Source organism: Benincasa hispida, chromosome 8 (genome assembly GCF_009727055.1).
Source record: "Benincasa hispida cultivar B227 chromosome 8, ASM972705v1, whole genome shotgun sequence".
In the NCBI taxonomy this organism is placed as follows: Eukaryota; Viridiplantae; Streptophyta; class Magnoliopsida; order Cucurbitales; family Cucurbitaceae; genus Benincasa; species Benincasa hispida.
In genome coordinates this window covers 57,301,404-57,324,800 of record NC_052356.1, presented here as the reverse complement: position 1 = coordinate 57,324,800, position 23,397 = coordinate 57,301,404, and the positions used below count along the sequence as shown (strand labels likewise).

Genomic DNA, 23,397 nt, shown 5'->3' with positions numbered 1-23,397 from the left:
GTTGCACCGAACAAGGCATGCAATCATGCTGCCTACCATTCTCAATTCTTTACAAACCTAACGATCGATTATCCATCCAACAAGCTAAGATTCCACCCTCACTCAATTAATTAATCAGCTTCGACCCCGCCTCTTTAACATTGTTATATTAGATTATCATGCATATTATTAGAAATTTTTATGATTTAAATTTTTATTCGAATGTCACATAATTAAGCATTTTAGCATGTTCTACTAAATAAATCTAGTTTGAATTGTATTAAAAGATTAGGAAGTTTGTTTACACTTACAAAATAGTTTTTGGTGTTGCATTTAATAATGCTGTTTTCTATCTAATAAAAACTCTAGTGGTATTCTCCCCCTCTTTTTCTCATCCTAAAATTAACACACATAACTCAAACCCAATAAAACTAAAATTTGATCCCCCCAGATTCCAAAATACCAAATATAGGGAACAACTTTAGAACATACAACTTTTAAGAAAAGAAAAAAGGCTTTAGAACATAAAAAATTTAGTACTTCAATTTCCCTACTTATATTCCGACACCCTTGCTTATAGTTATACCTTTGCAAATAAGAGGAAATCTATAAGCACATGGTGTAATTTAATATGGATTTGAAAGGACGCACCTGACAAAAAGATAATAGTATTCATTTGAAGTTAAATGGATACATCCATTTTACAATAGAAGAGAAGAGAAAATGTATACACATGACATAACATCACACACATAAGTGATAACAGGGCAGGACATGGAAATGGAAAATTAAAGAGAAGCCTAAAACAAAATGCACCTCCAAATATTACTTGATTATTAACATTAAGGACTAAATTTCTGTACCACTAAAAGCTACGTTTCATTGCCTGCAAGAAACGCTGCTCTGATTCTTGTCTCTGTAACCGGATGCCCCGGTTTACCATTTCTATGAACGCCTCTGCCCGGCTCTTCAGTTCTTCCGAACTCATCGATATCTTTCTCCGAAACGACAGCGTTTGTTGGAACCTCTCCGACTTCCTTACCTCATTCCGATCCCACGCCGTCGGCTCCTCCTCGCCACCGGCGGCTCTAATTAAGCGTGCCGGCGGAGGGGAGTCCCATGTCTGGCTCTTCTTCAGCTGCGGCGTCTGTTTCCCTTGCCTTTCCATGATCGCCTTCCACGTGGCCTCCATCGAGTCATCGCCACCGCCGCCCCCGTCATCTTTTTCCTCCTCCACCTTCTCGCTGGAATATGCACAGAACTTCTCCGATGATGGGTCACTGAATTTTTCAGTGAACAGAGTTGGGAAATCCCATTTCACCCGTTTCCCTTCTTCTTCTTCTTCTTCTTCTTCTTCTTCTTCTTCTTTCCCCTGTTCATCCTCGTCCGAGATCCCATCCCAGATTTCTCCGGAACGAGCAGTGATCGAAAAGGCTCGGTCCTCATGGGTCAATTTATAGGGAGTGGATGCAGAAACATGAGTATTTTCATGAGAAATGGGAGTGTAATTAGTTTCGGATGTGTCTTTTTGGTGGCGGAAGGCAGAGGAGATGAAGGCGGCGATCATAAGGAAGTTGAAGAGGATGAAGACGTAGGGAGGAGAGAGCCATAATCTGAAGGAGACCAAAAGACGAGGAAGAGTTGTGATAAGAAGACTAGCAAATTTTGGGATTATAGCCACTTTGAACAAAATTACAGTGGATATGAACCCAATTGCGAGCAATATCGATTTTGTAACCGAGATTGCCGTCTCTAATGTCAAACCTTGAAACACAGGTTTTGGTGACGGATCAACCACGAGGTCCATCGATTCGGGTATTACAGATTGCAAAAGAAAAAGAAATGGAAACAGAACAGGAGTCTCTGTTTCTTAATAAGAAAAATAGTATGCAAAAACAGCATTGAAAACCGCCATTTTTAACATTTAAAAGAAGACCCAGAAATGAAAACTGAAGGATCTGAGATTATAAGAAAAGATTAAGGAGAGGATAAAATAAAAAGAAAATTAGAGGAAGCAGGAAACTGGAAGAGCGGAGCCCTGGGGAAGAAGATTTTAAAAGGAAAGAGACATCTGAAAGATGGGTGTGGGATCGAAACAGATCTAAAGGGAAAAATCAAAAGCAAACTTTAGATGTGGTAAAACAGAGCCAACTGTTTAGAGGTACTGGAAAGCTTTACAGATAGAATAAAAAGAAAAAAAATATATATAAAATTTTCATTGAGGTATTGTTATTGTAAATGCAAGAGAAGCTCCATGAAAGTGGTCTCGCCATAATAACGAGATACAATCATAGAATATAAAACAAATAGTGAGAGATTAGATGCCAGCGGGGCCTTTTTATTTAGCCCACTGCTCCTCTTCCGACCAACTTTTGCTACTTGATGATGCATTACCCACCGTCGGATGTCCCAGCTCATACTGTTCATCTTCTGCTGACAAGGACTTCTAAATCCCATATCCTTTGGCTAATTTCCCCTCCCTATCATCTATTTTCAAATCTTTTTAATTTATTAATTAATTTATTTTATTTCTTTATTGTTCGGCGCAATTTGACCATCTTACCGCTCTAACTAATGCTCATTCTCATGTTTGGCTGCAAAATTTAGTCCTGATTTTTTTAATATTATATTAAATAAAGTACTCTAATACAAGAGATTTTAAAATTGGAAGCTTAATTTGTAATATCGTGTCTATTTAGTATTGAAATTTCAATTTTGTGTGGATGCCTTTTTAAATTAAAAAAATGTAGAGGTGTGATTTGAATAATGTTCAAAAATTACTTTGACAAGAGTTTAAAATTTTGTTATTGAAAAATATTATACTGATGAAGTTAATTATACAAAATTAAAAAAGTTCAACATTTTTTAAACAATTTAAATTACAAAAGTATATCGATGGACATGTTCTTTTGAATTATTCCCTTAAAAAACTTTTTAAATTTGAGATATGTAGTTTTAAAGCTTTAAAATCGAAATATGAAATAAAGGAATAGATTTGAATCTAGCAAAATCAGGAAAGAAATGTAAAAGTTTTTTTTTTTTTTTTTAACAATTTATATATATATATATACAAAGAAAACAATAATTTAACAAAATGGGTCGTAGCCGCTAACGCCGTTTGCCACAACTGGCCGTCTCATAACATTGACATATTAATTTTAAATATGTAATTGTGGGCCTCCAATTTGTTTTCTTTTTAAAAATTATTGGTTGGGTAAATAAAGGACTCTAAATCTTAGTCTCCAAGATAATATATATATTTAAGTCCAACTCTGGCTTATCTTATATTTTTGTTCGCTAGAACTAAACCAAGGTCAGTCAACCATTCAATACAATTAACATTAATCTTCAAATAAGGTTTCCTTTTCAAACACATTCAAACCATCTTAAAAATTCATTTCTTTTCAATTTAGAAATCGTTTGCGAAGGGAACCGCTTAGATATTTTCTATTTTTTAAAATACTATTTCCTCTTAAAAAATAAATTACCGATAAGATTACAATACGTGGACCAAAAAAAAATCTATTTAATTAAGTCATGAAATCAACATTAATACTATATAAAATTGTAAAAAGTAACGCAAAAGTTGATAAAGTTGCGGAATTTATTTTAAATATATATTTAAAAGTTTAGAATTTAAATTTTAGAATTTAGAAAAAGGGAGAATTGGCAAAAATAAAAAAATGGAGAAATTGATTTTAGAATAGGAAAAAGAGACATGTGGGTGTCGAGAGGATAGTTGGCTGTCTGACCCGAGGAAGCAACCATGGAAGCTCTGCCACTTTTATGCTGCATTTCCGTTCACAGCTTGCCTTCCATTTTTCACTTTCCAATACATTTTATTTTGAGTAACGTAATTTGTAGCATTTTTAAGAATAATAATTAAGTGTATAATATCATTTTAAAAAAAATTGGAAATCAAGTTTATCAGTGATAGACTTCTATCGTTGATAGACTACCAATGATATGGCCTATCATTGATAAACTATTTAAATTTTTTCATATTTGTAATTTTTTTACATTACGTTATATCTCCTAATACTTTAGGTCTAATGTCTATATTTGCAACTGTTCCCTTTATCTTTAGTTTACCCTTCTCTTATGTGTGTTGAAATGATCCAACAATTCGAATAATCCAAACTATCCAACTCAAATTGTAAAAGTTTCGTTGGATTAATTTTAATTTTGAATCAGATTAAGTTGAATTTTTTATGTTTTCTGGGGTTGGTTGAGTTCGGGTTACATTTTTAAAAATTCATATTGACCCAACCCAACTCGAATTTTCAATATTATTAAAAAAATATATGTATATATATTATAACTCATATGTATTTTTGTAAAATTGGTAATAAATATTTTAGATTTTGATATTTAACATTTGAGTATATGAAATTTTAATTATTAGTATGTATTCTACATAAATTTAAGTATTTTAAGTTAAAGAAAAAAATGTAATAAAAAGAAAAAAAGAAAAATAAATAAATAATCCGACAACCCAACCCGAATTTTAAAGGTTGGGTTGGAGACCTTATTCGTGTCATTCGACAATCCGATAACCCCGAATTTTTAGGTTAGTTTAAAAAATCCACCCAACCCAACCTATGTACACTCTTATCTTCTCTTGCCAAAATCTATTTTCCTTTTCTTTTTCTTTCTTTCTTTTTTTTTTTTTTTACATTATAAATGGATTAGAGAAATATAACACCTGATTAGTAGAGAATTCACATTCCTTTTATGTTTTTAGATTCACTTAGTTGAGTAAATATGTGTTTGACACAGTAAACTTAAATTTTGTGATTCAAACACAGTAAATTTTGAAAATAACATTTTCTTGTTTTCATTATATTCAAATTTTGAATATTCAATTTTTAAATGCAGAATTATATTAAATAAAATAAAAATATTTAAAAATATAATATGTCAAGTTATAAACTTAATTTGTTTTCTAAAAGATATAATATATATTATGTAATATATTATATACTATATAATATTACAAAATATTTTTTTTAATTTTTTAAACATAAATCATATTTATAAATAAATTAATAATAATTTATCGTCACTAAATATTTTTATGATTTATAAATATATAGTATCAAATAAATTTTAAATAATTATTTAAATTGAAATCTATTTTTTTTAATTTATTACTATATACTTATACGAACATGAAATATAAATTTGTTTTCAATCCCATGTTATGAAATTTTTATTTTAAAATTTTGTACCAAAAGAAATTTAAACTTTCGAACTGAGAGCACATTAATTACCTATAAATTATGGTCAATGTGACAATTTAGTTATAATTTTGATTGAGTTATGCTTTGCTTTTTTTGTGTAGTATGATTGGACTTTCCTAGAGTTCTCCAGTTTAATTTTAAACCCACACCCTCTTTCATCATTTCTTTCTATTTTAGAATTATTTAAATCATGTCTCATTCATCACAACTTGATGTATTTATATGCCCATATATAAAATATATATGTGTTCGAAGTCCATGGAAATTTTGGATAATTTAATTACTGATCCTTTCACATTGTTACACGTAATTAATTTTTACTAATAATCAAACCAAGTCACTTTTTGTTTATTTGTATTTTTATATATTATATTGACTTTGATAAATAATGGATGGAGGGCATAGTTTGTCAATGGAAGCTAAGTACTTACCGGTGACATTTGTCCTAATTTGATTTTATTCAACCAAGTTACTAGTTAATTAGCAAGTTCTAAATATTTATCCGTTTTGAAATAGTTGAGTTTGATTAGGGTCGGTGTTAGGTCGTTCGTGGGTCAGGTTAGATTGAGTTGAAAGATTTTTGAGATCCAATCTAAGTGTCTCAATTATAAATTTCTTCAACCCAAATAATTCTTATTAAAAAAAAATGAATTCAATCTAATCCAACCTAAAATATATATTTAAGTTAAGTTGGTTTAGGTTACACAGGTCATTTATTTAAAAATTTATTCTAAAAAAGGTAAAATGTAGATATGTAAAAATCCGATTTAGTTATTTTCAATTATTGAATTAAGATTAATAACTTAATTTCTGAAAATTTTATTTTCAAAGTGTTAAGAAACTATTTTTAAGAGTGGTTGGAGAATAAATTATTTAAAAAGTAATGATATTAAATAAAACTAAAATCAATATATGTATAAATAATTATATTATAAGTAACAATATATATATATATATATATATATTAAAGTTAATAATACGTTCGGATTGGTTAGGTTATATTAAGTAAACTCATTAACCAACCCAACTCATAAAATTTTCATTTATTTGAATCCAAATCAATCTATTTGAACCACAAACTTAGTCAATCTATTTGAACCACAAACTTCTTGGTCTCAACGCATACAGATGTCAGTTGAGCTAAACTCTTATTGACTAATTCATATTATATTTCTTCCATTCATCCAGAATCAAATACATATTTGATATATATGAAGTATTTTTCTTAGATTAGAGAGGGGACAATATAACACAACCAAAACCAAGACAAATTAATATCAATAGTTGGTTTAGGAGCAAGCCAAAAAAAAACTTAAATGTTTTTTTTTTTTTTTTTTTTTTTTTTTTTTTTTTTTTTTGTCAACCAGTTGAATGTTGTTGACAAAGTTAAACACTAGGATAATGGGAATCATAACAACAACAACAAAAAGAAGCAATTTCAATAAATAAAATATTGATAATAAAGAAAAAGTTGTACAAAGTGTAATAATAAAATATATAACTCTACATTAGTTAGTGTATATTAATAAACTTAAGAAGGGGAGCATCAGAATGTTCCATCAATAATTTGAGTTAAAAAAAAAAAAATTAGGTGACACATCAAAACCAAGAAAGATTCCTCTCATGAATTATATTTGAGAACAAATATCATTAGGTTATATTTTGTGTATAAATCAGCAGCCCCTAACACCCTACAGCAAATATAAATAGAGCTTCCAATTAGATTTATGTGATTTTTTGGTTGGATTAAATCTGTCATTATCCATGGAATATGAGGAGGATACTTCCTTTCTTTTCTTTTCTTTCCCACCTAAATATGTCAATGAAAATTATTTGTTTATTGTTGATATTGATATATAATTTATATATATGCTAAGTTATTCATTGTGAATTATGCAAGAATGCACAATACTATATGTTATTTTACAAAATTACTTTATGATAGTTGAGTTCATGGGTGAAAATTTTGGAGAGAGTGTAGGTTTTGATTTACCCACTTTCCGTCATCTTTCTGGACCACCTGCTTTGATAATATCTTAAATCATCGATTAATCAAAATATTTAAACGGATGGTTGAAGATAAATTTAATTATAATATCTAACATTCTTGTTAATTACCTTTAAGAATATTTCGTAGCTAGGTTAACTCTAGTTAATTAAACACATCTAATTAAATAAAAAGAAAAAAAAGAGCATAAAAAATAACATTGATGTACTTTCTTTTGAACACTATAGAGTAGGAACTCAATTTACATAATTGAGCTATGTTCATGTTAAAGCATACATCTCTATGTTATTTAATGGGATACACACATAAATCTAAATTAAAAAGGACAATATATGTACATATTATGATCATAAATATGAAAATTTTTAAATACATGAAATATTTAGTATTGGAATGCATTGAATCTATAATCTAGTGCTTCGGATGAAACATGGGCTCTCATCATCCAGTTTGTGAGTTGGGGTGCGGGGTGATGCGTCTTGTTGCGGTTTGAGAGCAATGCCATTGAAACTTAAGTTGTATTTGTAATTATGTTATTTACATTATTTATGTTTTTTGTTCTAGAGTTTAGAGAAGTGCAACTTAGACATGTGATATTTTCTCTCTTTAACACATGATAGTGAATTTTTGTGTTGATTCTCTATCGTTTACAATTTTTTTGTTTTGTTTTGTTTATCTTAGATTGTCGATTTCAATAGGAACGAGGATGGTCACGTGATGGTGAATGAGTTTTGAGTAGGAAAGGGAAGAGAGTGAAATCCATGATGGTAAGAAATGATATAATGGAAGAAGAATATGAGGCGTAGGTGAATAATGAATTTTAATTAAGCAAAAATAAGTGATAAAAAGTGGAGGGTTCCACCCGACGGCGCCTTGACAAAAATTGCTTGTCTTTTTCCCAAACCAAAATACAAATAGAAATAAAGTTATTATATATTGGAGTCTCTCTCTTTGATGCCAAATAGTTAATATTCTATTGAGTTGTAGCTCCTCATCCAATTCCAAACTCTTCCATTTTTGCAAAAATAATACCAAGCAAAGGTTTAAGCAATGGGCTTAGAAACCTCCACTTTTGTGTGTAATTGTCAATCAATTATATTCTTCCTCAATCCCAGGCTTTCTTTCATATGTCACACTCAACAATAACCAAACTACTACCACCTCTGCATTATTATCATCATCATCATCATATGGTTACAACCCCATGAGATATTGCTTTGAGGAAGAAAATTTTGCAAAAACACACACACAGTGCTTGCTTACTTCATTTAATTGAATAAAATTTAGTGACCCAAAAAGTAGAATGAGTTTGTTCATGCCTACAAAGAGAAATATGAATTTTAATTGAATAATAAATATATAGAGGGTAATACTTAGATGCATCTCACTCACATAAAAGAAATTATTAAAATATTTTTAAAAATAAATAAAAAAATTTAATACATGTCGAATTATGATTGGATACTTTAGTGAAATGCATAAATATAAATGCTACCGACGAGACGAGACGTAGTTGAGTATGAGAGGAGGGCCCAGGTGGGAATTGATAATGGCTGGGCGGCAGCGGCAAAGGCTTTGGCTTTGGTGCTAAGTTAAGTTCCTTTTGATTTTGAGATTTCTATCTTTTCACAATCACAATACTTTCTCCCACTCTTTTCTTTTCTTTTCTTTATTCTATTTCTTTTTTAATCTTACCCCACTCTTGAACTCTTTCCGCTTCATTATATAATAGATTACCCTTTTAAAATAATACCATATTTTATTTCGTTGTTTAAATTACTATATCTAATACTAGTTCGTTGTCTAGGTTTTATAATCTAGAGTTGAACTATGTTTGAGTTGACTTATTTAACTAGTATGTTATTTATTTTTTAGATATAAATTAGATGAATTTAAATGAATTGGTGGTGAGGAATGGAAAATTGTAAAGCATGAACTTCTTGTTTTTTTTTTTTTTTTTTTTTTTTTTTTTTATTTAATTTCAATAGTTTAGTTATGTTTTTCTTTGATAAAAGAATATAATGCCACAAATTAAAGAGAAGGAATTCAGTATTGATTTTCACGGCCTACAGTTTATGGCAAAAGATTGAATGGATATAGTTTATAATTAGCTCTGAGAATACATAATTGCTATTGATGAAAGAGCATGAATAAATTAATAAAAAAAAAAAAAAAATTAAAACATGAGAAGAAAAGAGAAAATGATATATTTAGTTTAAATTATTATTGTCAATATATATATATATATAACAAACTTATTGCATGTGCACATGGCTCTGCTTGGTTAGGTGTCTGTGCATATATCACAAAATTATGCCACCATTTTCTCTCTAGAGGTCAAAAACAAATGATTTGGGTCACCTAATACACATCACAACAACAAATATATATGTAAAATCGATATATTTTACACTATATGTTATCATTCTTTTGTCAATCTAAGGTTATTTTCAATTATATCCATCCATCTATTTTTTTTTTCTTATTTTATGCATCACAAAAATTATATAAACGTGAAATCAATATTTTTACAGTATATAATTTGATTTTTTGCGTTAATCTAAGATTATTTTCAATTATTTCCATCCATATGTTTTTCAATTATACATGTCCTTTCAATTTTGTTATAATTAAATTATAAATTGTCATTCATTGATGAAAGTAATAGACGAATATAAGGGATATAATGATATTTTCATGAACTAATTGATGTTTATTCCTTTTCCAGAATAAAACAAATAGTTAACACATACAAAAGACATTGATTGAAGTACAATAATTATCTTGAAATTTTGAAATTTAGTGTATACAAGTAAGTTTTACTTATATGACCAAGTCGGTGTGGTTCTCCAATTATTATTTTTAGTTTAACAATATGTAAGTGATCTTTTGATATGTTAGTGTAATCAGATGAGCTATGTTGAGTTGGATTATTCTCCAATTCTTTCATTCAATAGTTAAAGGAAGTTGACATCTGATTAACTTCACCAAAGAAGATTTGCTATGATGAATGTAATACTTGAGAGATATTTTTGGATAGGATAAGAATACTCCTGGTAGAAAATTGATATCTCAAACTTAAACCTGAGCCTATAAGAAGTTCATGTTAGGCATTACCATTCCAATGTCCTTTTCAAACCATTTATTTCATTCAGGTGATGTAAGAAAATGAGATATTCCTTGGGATGGGGGAAATGTATAATCTCTTTCATATCCTTGTTCTGAATATTTGATATTCTTGATTGTGATTTATCATTGGCAGAAAAGACAGATTGTGGGACTACTTAATTAAGAACATACATTGATGCGGAGTAACGTGTCTAGAATTGGATACAAATTAAAATTGGAGATACCGACGCACGGTTAAGATGTCATATCAAATTGCTTCCATCAATCTTTACACTAGATATAATGCAAGTATTAATTCTTTGTCCTCTGCCTATAAACACAAACACAATCGATCAAAGGGGATAATCTGGGAATCCCCCACCGCTGAACTCTCAGCTTCTTAGCTATGGGGATTGATAGGTACTCGAAGGCTCAAAGAAATTGCAGAAATCAAGGTGGATCGATCGGCATCTTAGCAAATGAATTATTTATTCATGAATCCAATTTTGAAATTTGTAAAGATTTGATTCTATGTATGTAGTTCATTTCACACAAAGAAATATATGTATATGTTTCGACGCATTCTTAGTTTTTAATCAGGTAGTAAACTCCAAAGGCTAGAATCACCACTGCCGCCGCCATAGCCGTCGCGGTTTCCTTGCTAATCTTCAACCTCGATAATGGACTTTTTAACCTGGATATGAAGTTCTTTGGCTTACCATTATCATTAGATGATGTTAGTTTATCGTCAGAGGCAGCGTCCGGGTTTGGTTTGGCGATTTCCGGCGAGCTGGCTTTCTTAGGCATCGTGATCGAAAGAACAGAGCTACCGAATTTAGCACGAATTTGGTCTGGGTATATATCCTTTGGGAGTTTGATTTCTCTGTTGAATTGCAGCGTCTTCTTCCCATCTTTGGCTGTCAGGTGCTCGCCGGAAATTGTAAGGATAGAGTTGTTTTTTATCCGAACCCTCAATTCTTCTTTCTTGAATTCTGTTTACAAATGCAGATTTGAATTTCAAATCACTGGGAGTATAATGAGAATGCAGAGGAAAGCATAAGTTGATGAATTAAACCTGGGAGATGAACCTCAAGAACGTCAGAGTCTTCGAGTTTTTTCCATTTGCAGAAGGGCTCGAATTCCTCGTACGACACATTCGATGGTTCGCCTTTCTCCATTGTTGGGTTACTTTGTAGCTAATCTGATTGAATGCAGATTCATGTTGCGTTCCTCTCTTTCTTATATTAGAGGAAATTTGCAGAGATGGTTTTCTTCGCGAGAAGAAATATTCTTTTGCAAGTGTCACAGCAGAAGTTATGTGGTTTCTTCATGTGTAGGGCAATCCTCAGCGTGAACTGTTTCTTGCTCTCTCTGCCAATAATCATAATCCTGATTTGGAGGGAATGTAACGGTGATAGTGCTAATATGCCTTCTTTAAGCTTTAGAATTATAAATATTCTTTACTTACCTTCATTCCTTAGCCTCTGATTCCGCAAAGCCTCCAGAAGCTCCATTTCAAATCTGTGCATCACGATCACAGCCATTCAAGTTCAATTTTAGTATTGCTGTGAAGTTACTAATCGTTCGTTGAGGCCTTGGATAGACCAAGACGATGAATCGCTAAGGACAAAAATTAAAGAATAGTGGAAGACCCTGAAAATTATCTTGTCTTTAGAAAAATACAAATACAAAAGAAACTACGAACTACACATTTCCTTGCTTCAAGGTTTTTTTCCTTAAATTTTTTCAGCTATCAACCTTCACAATAACAATGGGTGTCTTATTCACCGAGCGCATACATTGACATTCATGATATGTCTACCAAATACAAAATAAAGACAAGGTATACATTATTGGATTTTCAATAATACATAACAATATATTCGAGTCCCTAACAAAATAAATATCTGATAAGAAATTTTGGAACTCCCGTTTACGAATAGTGGCTTCTCTTTTGGACCCGAGTTGTTCTAGAACATTTTCCCAACTCCATCAATTCGAGGCAGACTCATTAACGTCCAAACGATGCCATTTACCCAACGTTGAGCTTATCTGATCAGCTTTGTCATACAGTCCCAATAGTCCTCCTGTGTGAATGAACAGAATCTTCCTCCCTTCCCACTTGTTTGGATTCTCAGCCATGTCTTTCATCATCCCATAAGCTGCTTTCCCGCTGAAAATAACGTCATATAGAAAGGAAAAAAGACCAAAACCATTACATTTTACTCTATGTATGTATGTGCCGTATGTACGATGCATACAGATGCACAAACCATGTGAACATATCATCTGTTTACAAGATGAACTACATTTTAGAAAAATACGAGATGGTCTGCCTTCGTTGTGAGCACAAACTATGAACTTGACTAGTTTAATAATAATAACATACCTGTATACTGGATCAAGAACAACGCCCGTGGATTCAGCAACTTCTTTTACAAAATTAAGCTCATCAGGCGTGTTAATTGCATAGCCAAGACCCTTTGCCTAAAGAGAGAACGAGAACAAAGGAAAGTTCATCTCAAGTTTCTTTTGTGGAGATGAAAGATCTAAACCATCACAAAGTGAAGGGAAGAAGAAAGATGGTATCGTATGTGTACATCGGAGATTAGCTCCAATGAACAAATGATGCTACAGAGAGGTTTCACCTCAACATAACTACACAAATGGTGCTGCCAAAGGTAAGCAAACCAATAACCTTCATAGATCAACTAAAAGTCCTACTTACATTTTGGATTTCAACTATGTCGCGTGAGTCAATGCCGGCATGAAGCCCATCAAGTAAACCTTGAACAAAGTTGTAGAAGTAATCAGGATCATCACAAACGGAGAACGCACGAAGCTGCAGATTCCACAAACTTAAAATGTGAGGAACTAAAATTTAAAGAGCAACAATACGACGATTTAAGAAAGGAAAAAGATATCATACTTTTGCCTTCAATGAACTCAACCATGATCCCAATGATAAACCGGCGACTGTGCCCCCACTGAAAATAAACAAAAGTAAAACATCAAAGATTAAAGTAAAAAAGAACAAAAAAAGATTCTTATCACCTGTCACTGAAAACTTGTGAATTATTCAGCCAGTTTTAAGGCACTACTTCTCCATCCCATCCCATCACCAACCTAGTCTTCTATTCATCCCACCAACCCTCTCTTACTGATGTAGCATAGTACTAAGAGGAGAGAAATCTCCAAGAATCAAATCAAGAGTCTTTTATTAATGAGAATATATCTCCAATACAAGGGGACTCTCTATTTACTAGGAATTATAAGAATCCTAAAAGGATAACTAAAAATGGTTACAAATTAATTTGGTAACTAAAATGTAATTAATCAAGAATTAACCAAGATTAACTTAATTTTACCAAAATATCCCTATCCTATTACATCATATTCTGTCCCTCTCAAAAGAAACTTGTCCTCGAGTTTTAAAAAATTTCGGAATGAAACTAGTGATTGAGCCAACGTGTTGCAAGAATACTTCTTTCGATGATTGCAAAATACTCCCACCGAAAATTGCCTTTTAAGGTCATGAACATGCCAAAGCTCCCAAATTAGAGACACTTCCAAAGATGTTGAAAAATGGCGTAAAAGAACCCGGAAATTAGTATCCTCTTCCTTTAAAAACACAAAGCTGAATTGATAAACTAGTGTAGCCCAATTTCCTCGGGTCACTTCTTTGAAATAGATGGATTGGTTAGGAGATTTCAATAAAAGGGAATGGGATCCAAATTGGAATTGGGTAGGGGGTTGTTTTTGGGCTAGAATGTTGGGTCATTAGTTGAAAGGCCGAAAATTTCAAGAGGGTATTGGATCTTCTGGGTCGGGTCGGGTCAAAAGGAAGAAAATGTGTGGGAGAAGTGTGAAATCGGTTTAGGAATCGGGTCTCATGTGGTGTAATTCAGGTCGGATCAAAATTGCAAAACCAAGGAATTTGGGTGAAATTTTTGCAAAAACCCTCACCTCGCAGGGCTGATTCGTACTCCTTTCTCGTATGTGACTGCAATGCATGTTGTCTCAAGCTGTAACTGGTTTGCAAATGAGATTCCGACGATTTTCTCTGTCAATCACAAGGCCTCCTTCTCTCCTTCCCTCTTGATCGGAACTGTCTATTTGGTCATACAATCTCCTTCTTCTTCTTGCTTCGTCAGGATGTTTGAATCGATCTCTATGTTGCCGGCGATTCTATTTGGGTACCCAAAATTTTTCAATTTGATATACGCAATCAAATTTTCCAATTCCACTTTGTCGTTTTTTAGTTCAACCAAGTCTACTTCACTGATGAAAAACCCAAAATTTTCCAATTCGAGACATTTCATCTTCCACGTTTCTTCACAATCGATTGTAACATTACCGATTTCACCTTTTTCGTCCAACGTTGGCAATTTGGTTGCTCCTTTGTTTATGTTGTTGACCATTTTCACTTCAACGCTTAGAGTTCCGGTCATATTTTCTTCCATTTTTGAAACTTTGTGTGGGTTCCCCAATTTTTGTTCATCACTTTCTTCTTCGCAATGATTTTCTCTTATGTTCGTTTCTTACACGGTTTCACAACCCATTTGGTTGGATTCTTGATTTTCTTGCATTATTTCTTTCTTAAGCTCTTGCCAATGTTCTGAATGCTGCTCCACATTTTGAGTCATTTTTTCCAACAAACGTTGGATTTTCTTGACTCCCTCCTTCATTTCTTCCAATACTTCAGAATTAATATACAAATTGGGTGTTCTTGAATAAGCTTCTTTGTCATAATTGTTGTAAGACCAATTCTTGAATTTCTCGAACATGTTTTGATCTTTCTTCGTCATTCTTCATAGCACGAATAATAATTTCTGCCTCACATTGTAGGTAGTAGTTCTTCTATAGAATTCCATTCTTTGATGATTCTTCAAACTTCTCGATTTTCTTGAATTTCAAGGGTTTCCCCTATTAGACGTGTGTCGTTTGGTAACGAGCACAACTCACGAAGCTCCCTTTTGTGATCGACATCGTCAAGAGTTTTCCAATCTTCCACTAATGGCAGTCAACGTTGGCCCAGATGGATGCTCTGATACCAAATTGATGTAGCCTAGTACTAAGAAGAGAGAAATCTCCAAGAATCAAATCAAGAGTCTTTTATTAATGAGAATATATCTCTAATATAAGGGGAACTCTCTATTTATAGGGAATTATAAGAATCCTAAAAGAATAACTAAAAATGGCTACAAACTAATTTGGTAACTAAAATGTAATTAATCAAGGATTAACCAAGATTAACTTGATTTTACCAAAATATCCCTATCTTATTACATCATAAAAATATCCCTATCCTATTACATCCCTTACTCTGCCAAAATACATCCCTGGACATTGGATTTCCCAAGCTTATCCATATTTTTTTGGTTCAATGCCACGAACCGAGAATAAATTTTGAGGCTAAAATATAATTAATCAAGGATTAACCAAGATTAACTTGATTTTACCAAAATATCTCTATCTTATTACATCATAAAAATATCCCTATCCTATTACATCACTTACTCTGCCAAAATACATCCCTGGACATTGGATTTCCCAAGTTTATCCATATTTTTTTGGTTCAATGCCACGAACCTTGAATAAATTTTGAGGCCAAGCAAGAATAGATCCTTGTATTCTCCTAAGAGAAGCCATATTTCACTTAGGGAAAAAGTATTGCATGCACTCTTTTATTGATCTCGTAGACCAACCTGTCCCCACACACACTATCCCTACAAATTATACTATTGTCTCGTATGTCATAGGGATACCTTTCAGAGAGAGGCATTTGAACTTCTGCTGCAAATTAGGAATACACGGTCTAAATCTAATTATGCTAGAATTTTATGTCCAAAATTCCATTATACGCTTTATATACTTGTCAATTTAGTCATAAATGAAACCTAGGTAAAGTGATCCAGAAATGCAACAACATAGAAAGGATAGATCAGGTATTCCCTGGTGTCCATTGAATGATGCCCATTCCCAAGAAAAATGGTAAATATCCAACATTATTACTTGCCTCAGCCTTCCTATAGCCAACAAGGAAATATCCAACATTAGTTTAGACATTCTTGTTCAATTTTTTCTGACTCCCTAAAAAGCATGTTGAATTGTATCGTATCGGTCTTACTCTATTATGAAATGTTGTAATATTTAAATCAATGAAACAAAAATTTTTCCACGAGTTTCACTGCAAGTACCACAACCAAGTTAATAAAAAGAAACTAAACAAGGAGAAGGGACCAAGTGATCCCATCGACCAGATAAGCGAAAAAGAACCTGCCACAAGCTACTACAATATCATCAAACTTGATCTTGTCATTTCCACTATCCAGTTGCTGTTCAATCTCCCTAATTGCTTCAATGTAACCCCTGAACATAACCAAACACATTTGTTACTTATTAACATTATAATAATAGAGAGAGAGAGAGATGGAAAGGACATACAGATGATAATAATGCAAGGGGGAAATACTAAGAAGGCAAAATAGTTCAAGAAGAGAGAAGAAATGAAGTGGTTTGGATGATTTTTGTCGTACCTGATGCAAAAATATTTTTTTCACATAAAACAAAGATATATTTTAATAAGAACATAATTACAAAAATACAGGACGATAAAGAATCCTCTTATAAATCAGAAATTTAAAGAAAACCCCACAACAAGAACACGATGAAGCAAAAAAATTATTAGAAATGCAAAAATCTCAAGGAAAAATCAAATATGGTGCTAGAAAATGATCCCAATGTGAAGTAGAAGTTTGAAAGGAAGAAAGAAGAAAGAAAACCAAGAACAATAGTCTTTAAAGAAGCAGAAAAAATAGATGTTCGTTATCTAAAACGAAATCTAGAAGATTATTCACGCTCCTCGAGCATGCTTGTTTTTCTTTTTGCAGAGAAGAGCCAGCATGCAATCATCATCAAATCCAACCACACCTAATATAATGGACTGGAGGAAACAAGCACAGCCAAAATCTTACCAAGTTCCAAGAGAATTTGATCCTCCAACAGGAATAACATATGGCTTTCTTCCTTCAGCTACTAATTTTGATTTTAGAAAATCTGTTAGTGCCTGAAATTGAACCAAAGAACGAAAAAACATCAACAGATGTTGGAATACACACAATAATAACGAAGCATTAGAAATGTATAAAACAGAGAAGAACATCATATCCTAAGTAAATGAGTGAGTAAAGAGTAATTATCAGTTAAAACAATACACTTCTTACCAAAATAAAATACAAAACAACATACATATATCTATATATAATTAAAATATAAATATTGATCAAGTCAGGAAAGACGTGAGGAAAAAGAAACTCTCATGAATCCACTTTTTGGTATTTAAAAGAAATTAGCAGAACATTTTGTCATGGAACAACCACGTAAATTCTGATAATCTAGCCAATTTGACATGAAAGAAGGATGACTTAATATCAAAAAACTAGTCGCTGTAACTACAAGATCCAAGGATATTTAATATACACAAAATTTATAGGCGTCAAAAGCATATGAAGACATTGTCAGGAGAAAAGAAAAGACAAAATTTATTCTTGTGAGTTTTGTAAGGCTCAAGAAGCAATGACTCACAAGAATAACAGTAAAGTTAGCATTAGTCAAATTTTCCTGCAATGTAGCTCTCAAGGTGTTACTTTTATCAGGAGAAAAGAGAAACTAGTTAGCTCCATGATTCTTACATCTATCAGTCATATGTAGAAGTAGAGAAACTATCAACTGATCAATAGTAGAATAAACTGCTTCTAAAAGACCAAAGAAGGAGATGGTAACAGAGAAGAAATCAACAAACCACGCTTCCAATTATTGCGTACTCTTCTTTTGAGATAAGTTCGACATGAGCTCCAACTAACCGCTCAACAAGGAGATTTCCAGTCAATCCAGGGTCTTGATTCACAAGGACCTACATCACAGACGTAAGATAGGACATCAAATCATAACAATTAAGAAAATTATGAGAGAGTTCATTTTAAAAAATGCAAAACAAGTGTATTTATGACTAAAAGTAGTTGAAAACAGAGGGAAGATAACGATAAACCTTTGACGTGCGTAGAATTAGAAAAGTGTCAAGATTGAAATACTTTGCAGCCACAGCAGTAGCACGACAGTGATTGCTTTGGATGCCTCCTATCGTTATAATACAGTCAGCACCCTGCTGCAAAGCATCTGCTATCAAGAATTCTAATTTTCTGACTTTATTGCCACTCAATTGCATTCCTGAAAGATCATCACGCTGTATTCATTTTGTCAGGAATATTTCCGTTAGCGTAAACAAGTAAATAAGAGTAATTAAAAAGAAAAGGAAAGAAAAAAATTAAAAAAAAAAAAAAACGAATGTCACATCCCCTCCCGAGCTTTTCCTCATTCACCCAGAAAGAGGCGTGAAGACAGCGGATACCACCCTTTTGTGATATCTACTACCTATCTTGGATCTGTTTTACAAACAACTCTATAGCCAAGTATAAAATAACAATAGCTCTCTAGTTAACTTATTTTATTACAAACTAATATAATGTTTACACAACTCCAAGACTCAACTTAGATAACTCAACTCCTAGGTTACAAAACTAATAAAGAGCACACTTTAATCCAGAAGCGTGACTATAGTGTGGCAGACCTTGACCTTAGCAACACCCTGAAACTCCACTCTTGCGCTACCTGGGGGAACAAAACATTCGGAAAACATGAGCTGGGAAAGCTCAGTGAGTGGTATGTTTTGTATGAAAATAGGTTTTGTTTTCGAAATTCATTTTGGAAATCACAATATCACATTAAAGTATGAATAACCCAATCAACCATAAATTCAAGGAAATAGTCCCAGTACCTAATACAACCCGCCGAATGTGCACATGTCGACAATATCCCGCTAGACATACTTGGGTATACTGACAATCCCAGCCAGATTATATTGACAATCCCAGCCAGATGTCCACGAGATATGCTAACAAATTTCCCTGGGTACAGTTCTAATTTCCAATCAAACACATGCATCCACACAATTCCAGAAAATAGTCAAAGTATCAGATCACAAGGAAACATATTTCCTGATCATGCCATGGATTTTCAAATCATATTTGTAATTAATATATATATATAATATATATATATATATAATCATTAAACATATAAATTCAAAAAGACGTATAGCCCAATTTTAGCTTAGAACCTCATGTTTAGGGTTAGAATACCTTCGTGTCCCTAAACTTACACTACCAACCTCCAACTTAACCTACCAACCTCAACAAACATGGAACTAAGCATCTGGATACCACCAGACAACAGTGGACGCAGGGTTGATCTTCCAGGTCAATTGGACGTCTGGATTGCTTTATGGACGCCTAGTTGGTCCTCCCCAACGCATGGGGATCATATTTGGATGCATGGTGGCCACTCCCAACGCATGGCCTTCCCCCCGAACCCTAATTCCCTCCAACTCTCCCCTTTTTTAGTCCTCTCGAGAGAACTTTGAGTTGTGAGGTGAAATGAGATCCTCTAGGGGTATTTATAGGCCTTAGTAACCTGTCCTCGTCATCCTCTCATATCTCCAACGCATGACACCTCCTACTTGCACAAAATCCACCATCTACTAGCATGCAGACTTGATGTGTCTTCTCCTAACAGTGTCCAATGCATAGTTCTTCCTTGAGGTGGCATTTCCACATTTTGCATGCTCAACTTTGTCTCCTAGGCATCCACCTCCTCTTTGGCTTAGCCAAGACGTCACCCGATTATGCCATATAGCTCATCTTGCTACCCTTGACCCTACACCTTGATGAACTCTTCTCCAACGCCTAGTTTCCCCAAAATGTCCAAAAACTTTCCTACTATGCGTCCAAGATGAAGCTCAACGCATACCTCCCTAGATTTGTGTATCCAAGACCATTCTTTTGAGGGTATACCTTTCTAAGTGACTTCCCAAACACCTAACACCTTAAAGCATGTTGTCCCCTCATGGTATGCGTTTACCTTGTCTCTCCTAGGTTTTTTGGTGCAAATTCCTCCTAAATGCTTATCTCAAGTTCTAATCTTGCCCTTAATATGCTTAAAATGGCATTCACATAGCCTTCTATGTGTCCACTACACTTCTTAAGCGTCCAACCCTCAAACTTTAGGGTTCCACCTACTTATTATGTTATATGTTGTCCAACACTTAGCCAAATTCCCAGCCTGAACCTCTTATGCATTCACTATCTCCTTGCTATGCGTCCAACTCTAGCTTTCTCACTTAGTTGGTGCATAGTTCAATGCATGGTTGTCCAACATTTATTTCTTCCCTCATGCGTTCACTTAGCCCTAGACATCCCATGATGGTTCTTCTTGTCCAAGCATGCGTCCAAGTGAGCCTGTTCTTGTCCAAGCATGCGTCCAAGGCTCCTACAATTCCAATTATGCTTCCAACTCTAGAGTGACTCATCCCATACTTAGTACTTAGTCCAAATTCCTTCTTCTTCTTTGGACTAGGCATTCACCTTGTCTTCCAACACTTAGCCAATTTGTTATTCTTCATTTCCAGGCTAACTCTAGGTTCAAAGCATAGTTTGAACACTTAGCCAAAATTCTGACCTCTACCTACTATGCTTCCAACTCTTGAATCCCAACCTTTTCCTCTCAATACTCGACCAAACTTTTCTTCTCCTCTTCACTTCTAGACCAACACATACTCCACTCCTAAATCAACCACATGCTTCCAACACTTAGAAATTTTCCTAAGTACTAATGCTTCCTCCAAAGTATAGTTCAGATACTTAGCCAAAATTTTACCCTCCAAATTTCCAGCATGTGTTCCAACTAAGTATTCTTAACTCCAATGATTATTCAATGATCTTTAAACCTATGTGGAGGGAAAAGAAGTTGAGGGCTTACAAAGAATGTCTAAAATAGGTACATTAAGAAACAAACTATAAACAGAATCGCTGAAATATGGATCAAATTATACTTGTGACAATACATGAACCACAAATATGAACTACAGATTTAGAGAAATTGTATATAACCTAACACCATTCTAGAACAAGATGGGAAAGTTCACACAGATCATCATATGTTCGAGTAATGGTAAGGTAACTCTAATTCTAAAATGTGAAAACCAAGTAAAAGAACCAATCCCCAATTGGAGTTTGCCTGAAGTTCTTATGGTTGCATGATTTGATGGGGACAACCGATTTGGAATCGAAATATTTTATTGATAGGAAGGGAATAGAAGAATTATTCTGAAGCCCTTGATCAAAAGGTCAGTCACGCAAAAACAGGTACTTTAACTGTAGATAGAAGAAAAGTGAAAATACAATTAAAGTGAAGGCATCTTGGAGGGGGGAAAAGTTATGTACTCCCTCCATCAGTAGATATATTATTTATTTTGTGGCCCTGCATTTTTCTTAAATGTTGCTCATACACCTAAAAGTTCCACATACAAAATTCTCTTCAAACGAAAAACTTAGTAAATTTGATCATAGAACTCTGCCCCTCAATTTTCGGACACGGCAAGCAGAGTTCTAGAAATCGGCAGTGAAATTAACTAGCAAAATTAGTTCTGAGGAGATATACAACGGGGCAAAATTTGGCTGTGCTATGCATAATGTAAGAGTCTCTCAAATAAAAGAGAGAGTTCATCTTGTTGAATAAAGAGTAGAGTACAAAACGTATCCATAGAGAAATAATAAACTGTAAACTGCAACAACTACTCTAACGGAGATATAATGGATGTAACACATCCATTACCACATTGACCGGAAAACAATCAACCGAGTTTCTGTAAGAGAAAAAGTTGAGTGAGAATGAATTACCTTGAGCCAGACCTCTGTGTTATTGGGCAGATTAGGAAGATTCCACTTGTGAATGGGAGTAGGAAGCTGATTCCAAAATCGTAATCAGTAACTAACTACAACGACATTCCTAAAGAAGCAATTATTGCAAGAGACCTAGGAAGAGACAAGCCGGAAACGAAATTAGGAATAGGGAACTTACACGGGCAAGAGAAGAGAAGTGAGTGGGGATGGGATTAAGGTGTGAGGCCCAGGACGGAGGGACGTAAGGTCTAACAGAGAGGAAGTTGAGGCTGTTGCGGACCTCGTCGTTTTTCTTGCTTTCAGTATTGATCTCCATCGCCTGAGATTGTGAAATACTGCAACGAATGCAATCTAAACTCGGACCTGATGGCGGAGAAAAGGAGAAGCGCTGGTTGAGGTTGTTAAACCTTCCTGGATGAATCAGAGGAGTTGAGAAGAGTGCCGACGATGACGATGACGCCGAGTTGGAGGATGATGCTGAGGTGAGTAGACACAGTTGGAACTTGCCACTGCTCAACATTTCGTCAGCCGTCAGTGAAAATATCTGCCAATTTCGTTTCCATTACCGGCCACGCATCCGCATCGTCTTATTTTATTTTCAATTGCCAATTAGTTGTTCGATGGGTAGACACCGAAACAAAATACGTACATTGGGCAGCGCTGAAAGCATATTCTTTTCGCCGAGTACGAAAAGTTCAAAAATAAAAGGATTTGGAATAAAATAAAATAAATAGATAGTTGTAAAATTTGAAAAAGTCCAAATTATTTATATCAATAGCAAAATTTGAACCTAGCCCAAAACGAATTAAATAAATGAAAGAAAAGCTCAGCCCAGAATAGTAAAATATAAAAAATGTCCCCAACCCAAGATAGTGAAATACAAAAAATGTCTCTAGCCCACACGTGGATAACCCACTACCTGGTCGATTAATTACGATTAATCGAATTACGCATCAATCGGCCCGACATCACTCACGCCCACCTCTTCTTCTTCCCACATCTTCTTCCAACAACTTCTTCTTCGTAAAACAATGCACGATAACAATCTATCGTCTTCTATCTCGTCGATTCTTCTTATTTCGCTACTTCTCCTCCCGCTGCTCATCTTTTTCTTCCCCTGCTTCATCTTCATCTTCTTAATTTTCTTCTTCCTCTGTCACTACTGCTCAATCTACTTCTTCCGTTGCTGCTAAATCTTCTGTTAATTCTCCTTCAAGGTTACAATCTATTATCAAATCAACTCTTCAAGGTTATAATCATT

At 33.7% G+C, this 23,397-nt stretch overlaps 1 protein-coding gene across 1 annotated transcript; it reads right to left on the bottom strand.

Annotated features, from left to right (window-relative positions):
• Nucleotides 1–10,813: 10,813 nt before the first annotated feature.
• On the bottom strand, nucleotides 10,814–22,764 carry LOC120083541 (bifunctional D-cysteine desulfhydrase/1-aminocyclopropane-1-carboxylate deaminase, mitochondrial). Its single transcript, XM_039039335.1, is given in 12 exon segments — nucleotides 10,814–11,330; nucleotides 11,414–12,342; nucleotides 12,344–12,511; nucleotides 12,728–12,825; nucleotides 13,067–13,180; nucleotides 13,268–13,325; nucleotides 16,618–16,710; nucleotides 17,316–17,407; nucleotides 18,143–18,253; nucleotides 18,389–18,583; nucleotides 22,134–22,199; nucleotides 22,315–22,764. Coding segments are annotated over 11 exon segments (1,371 nt in total). The 5' UTR covers nucleotides 22,657–22,764; the 3' UTR covers nucleotides 10,814–11,330; nucleotides 11,414–12,308.
• Between the last annotated feature and the right edge of the window lie 633 nt (nucleotides 22,765–23,397).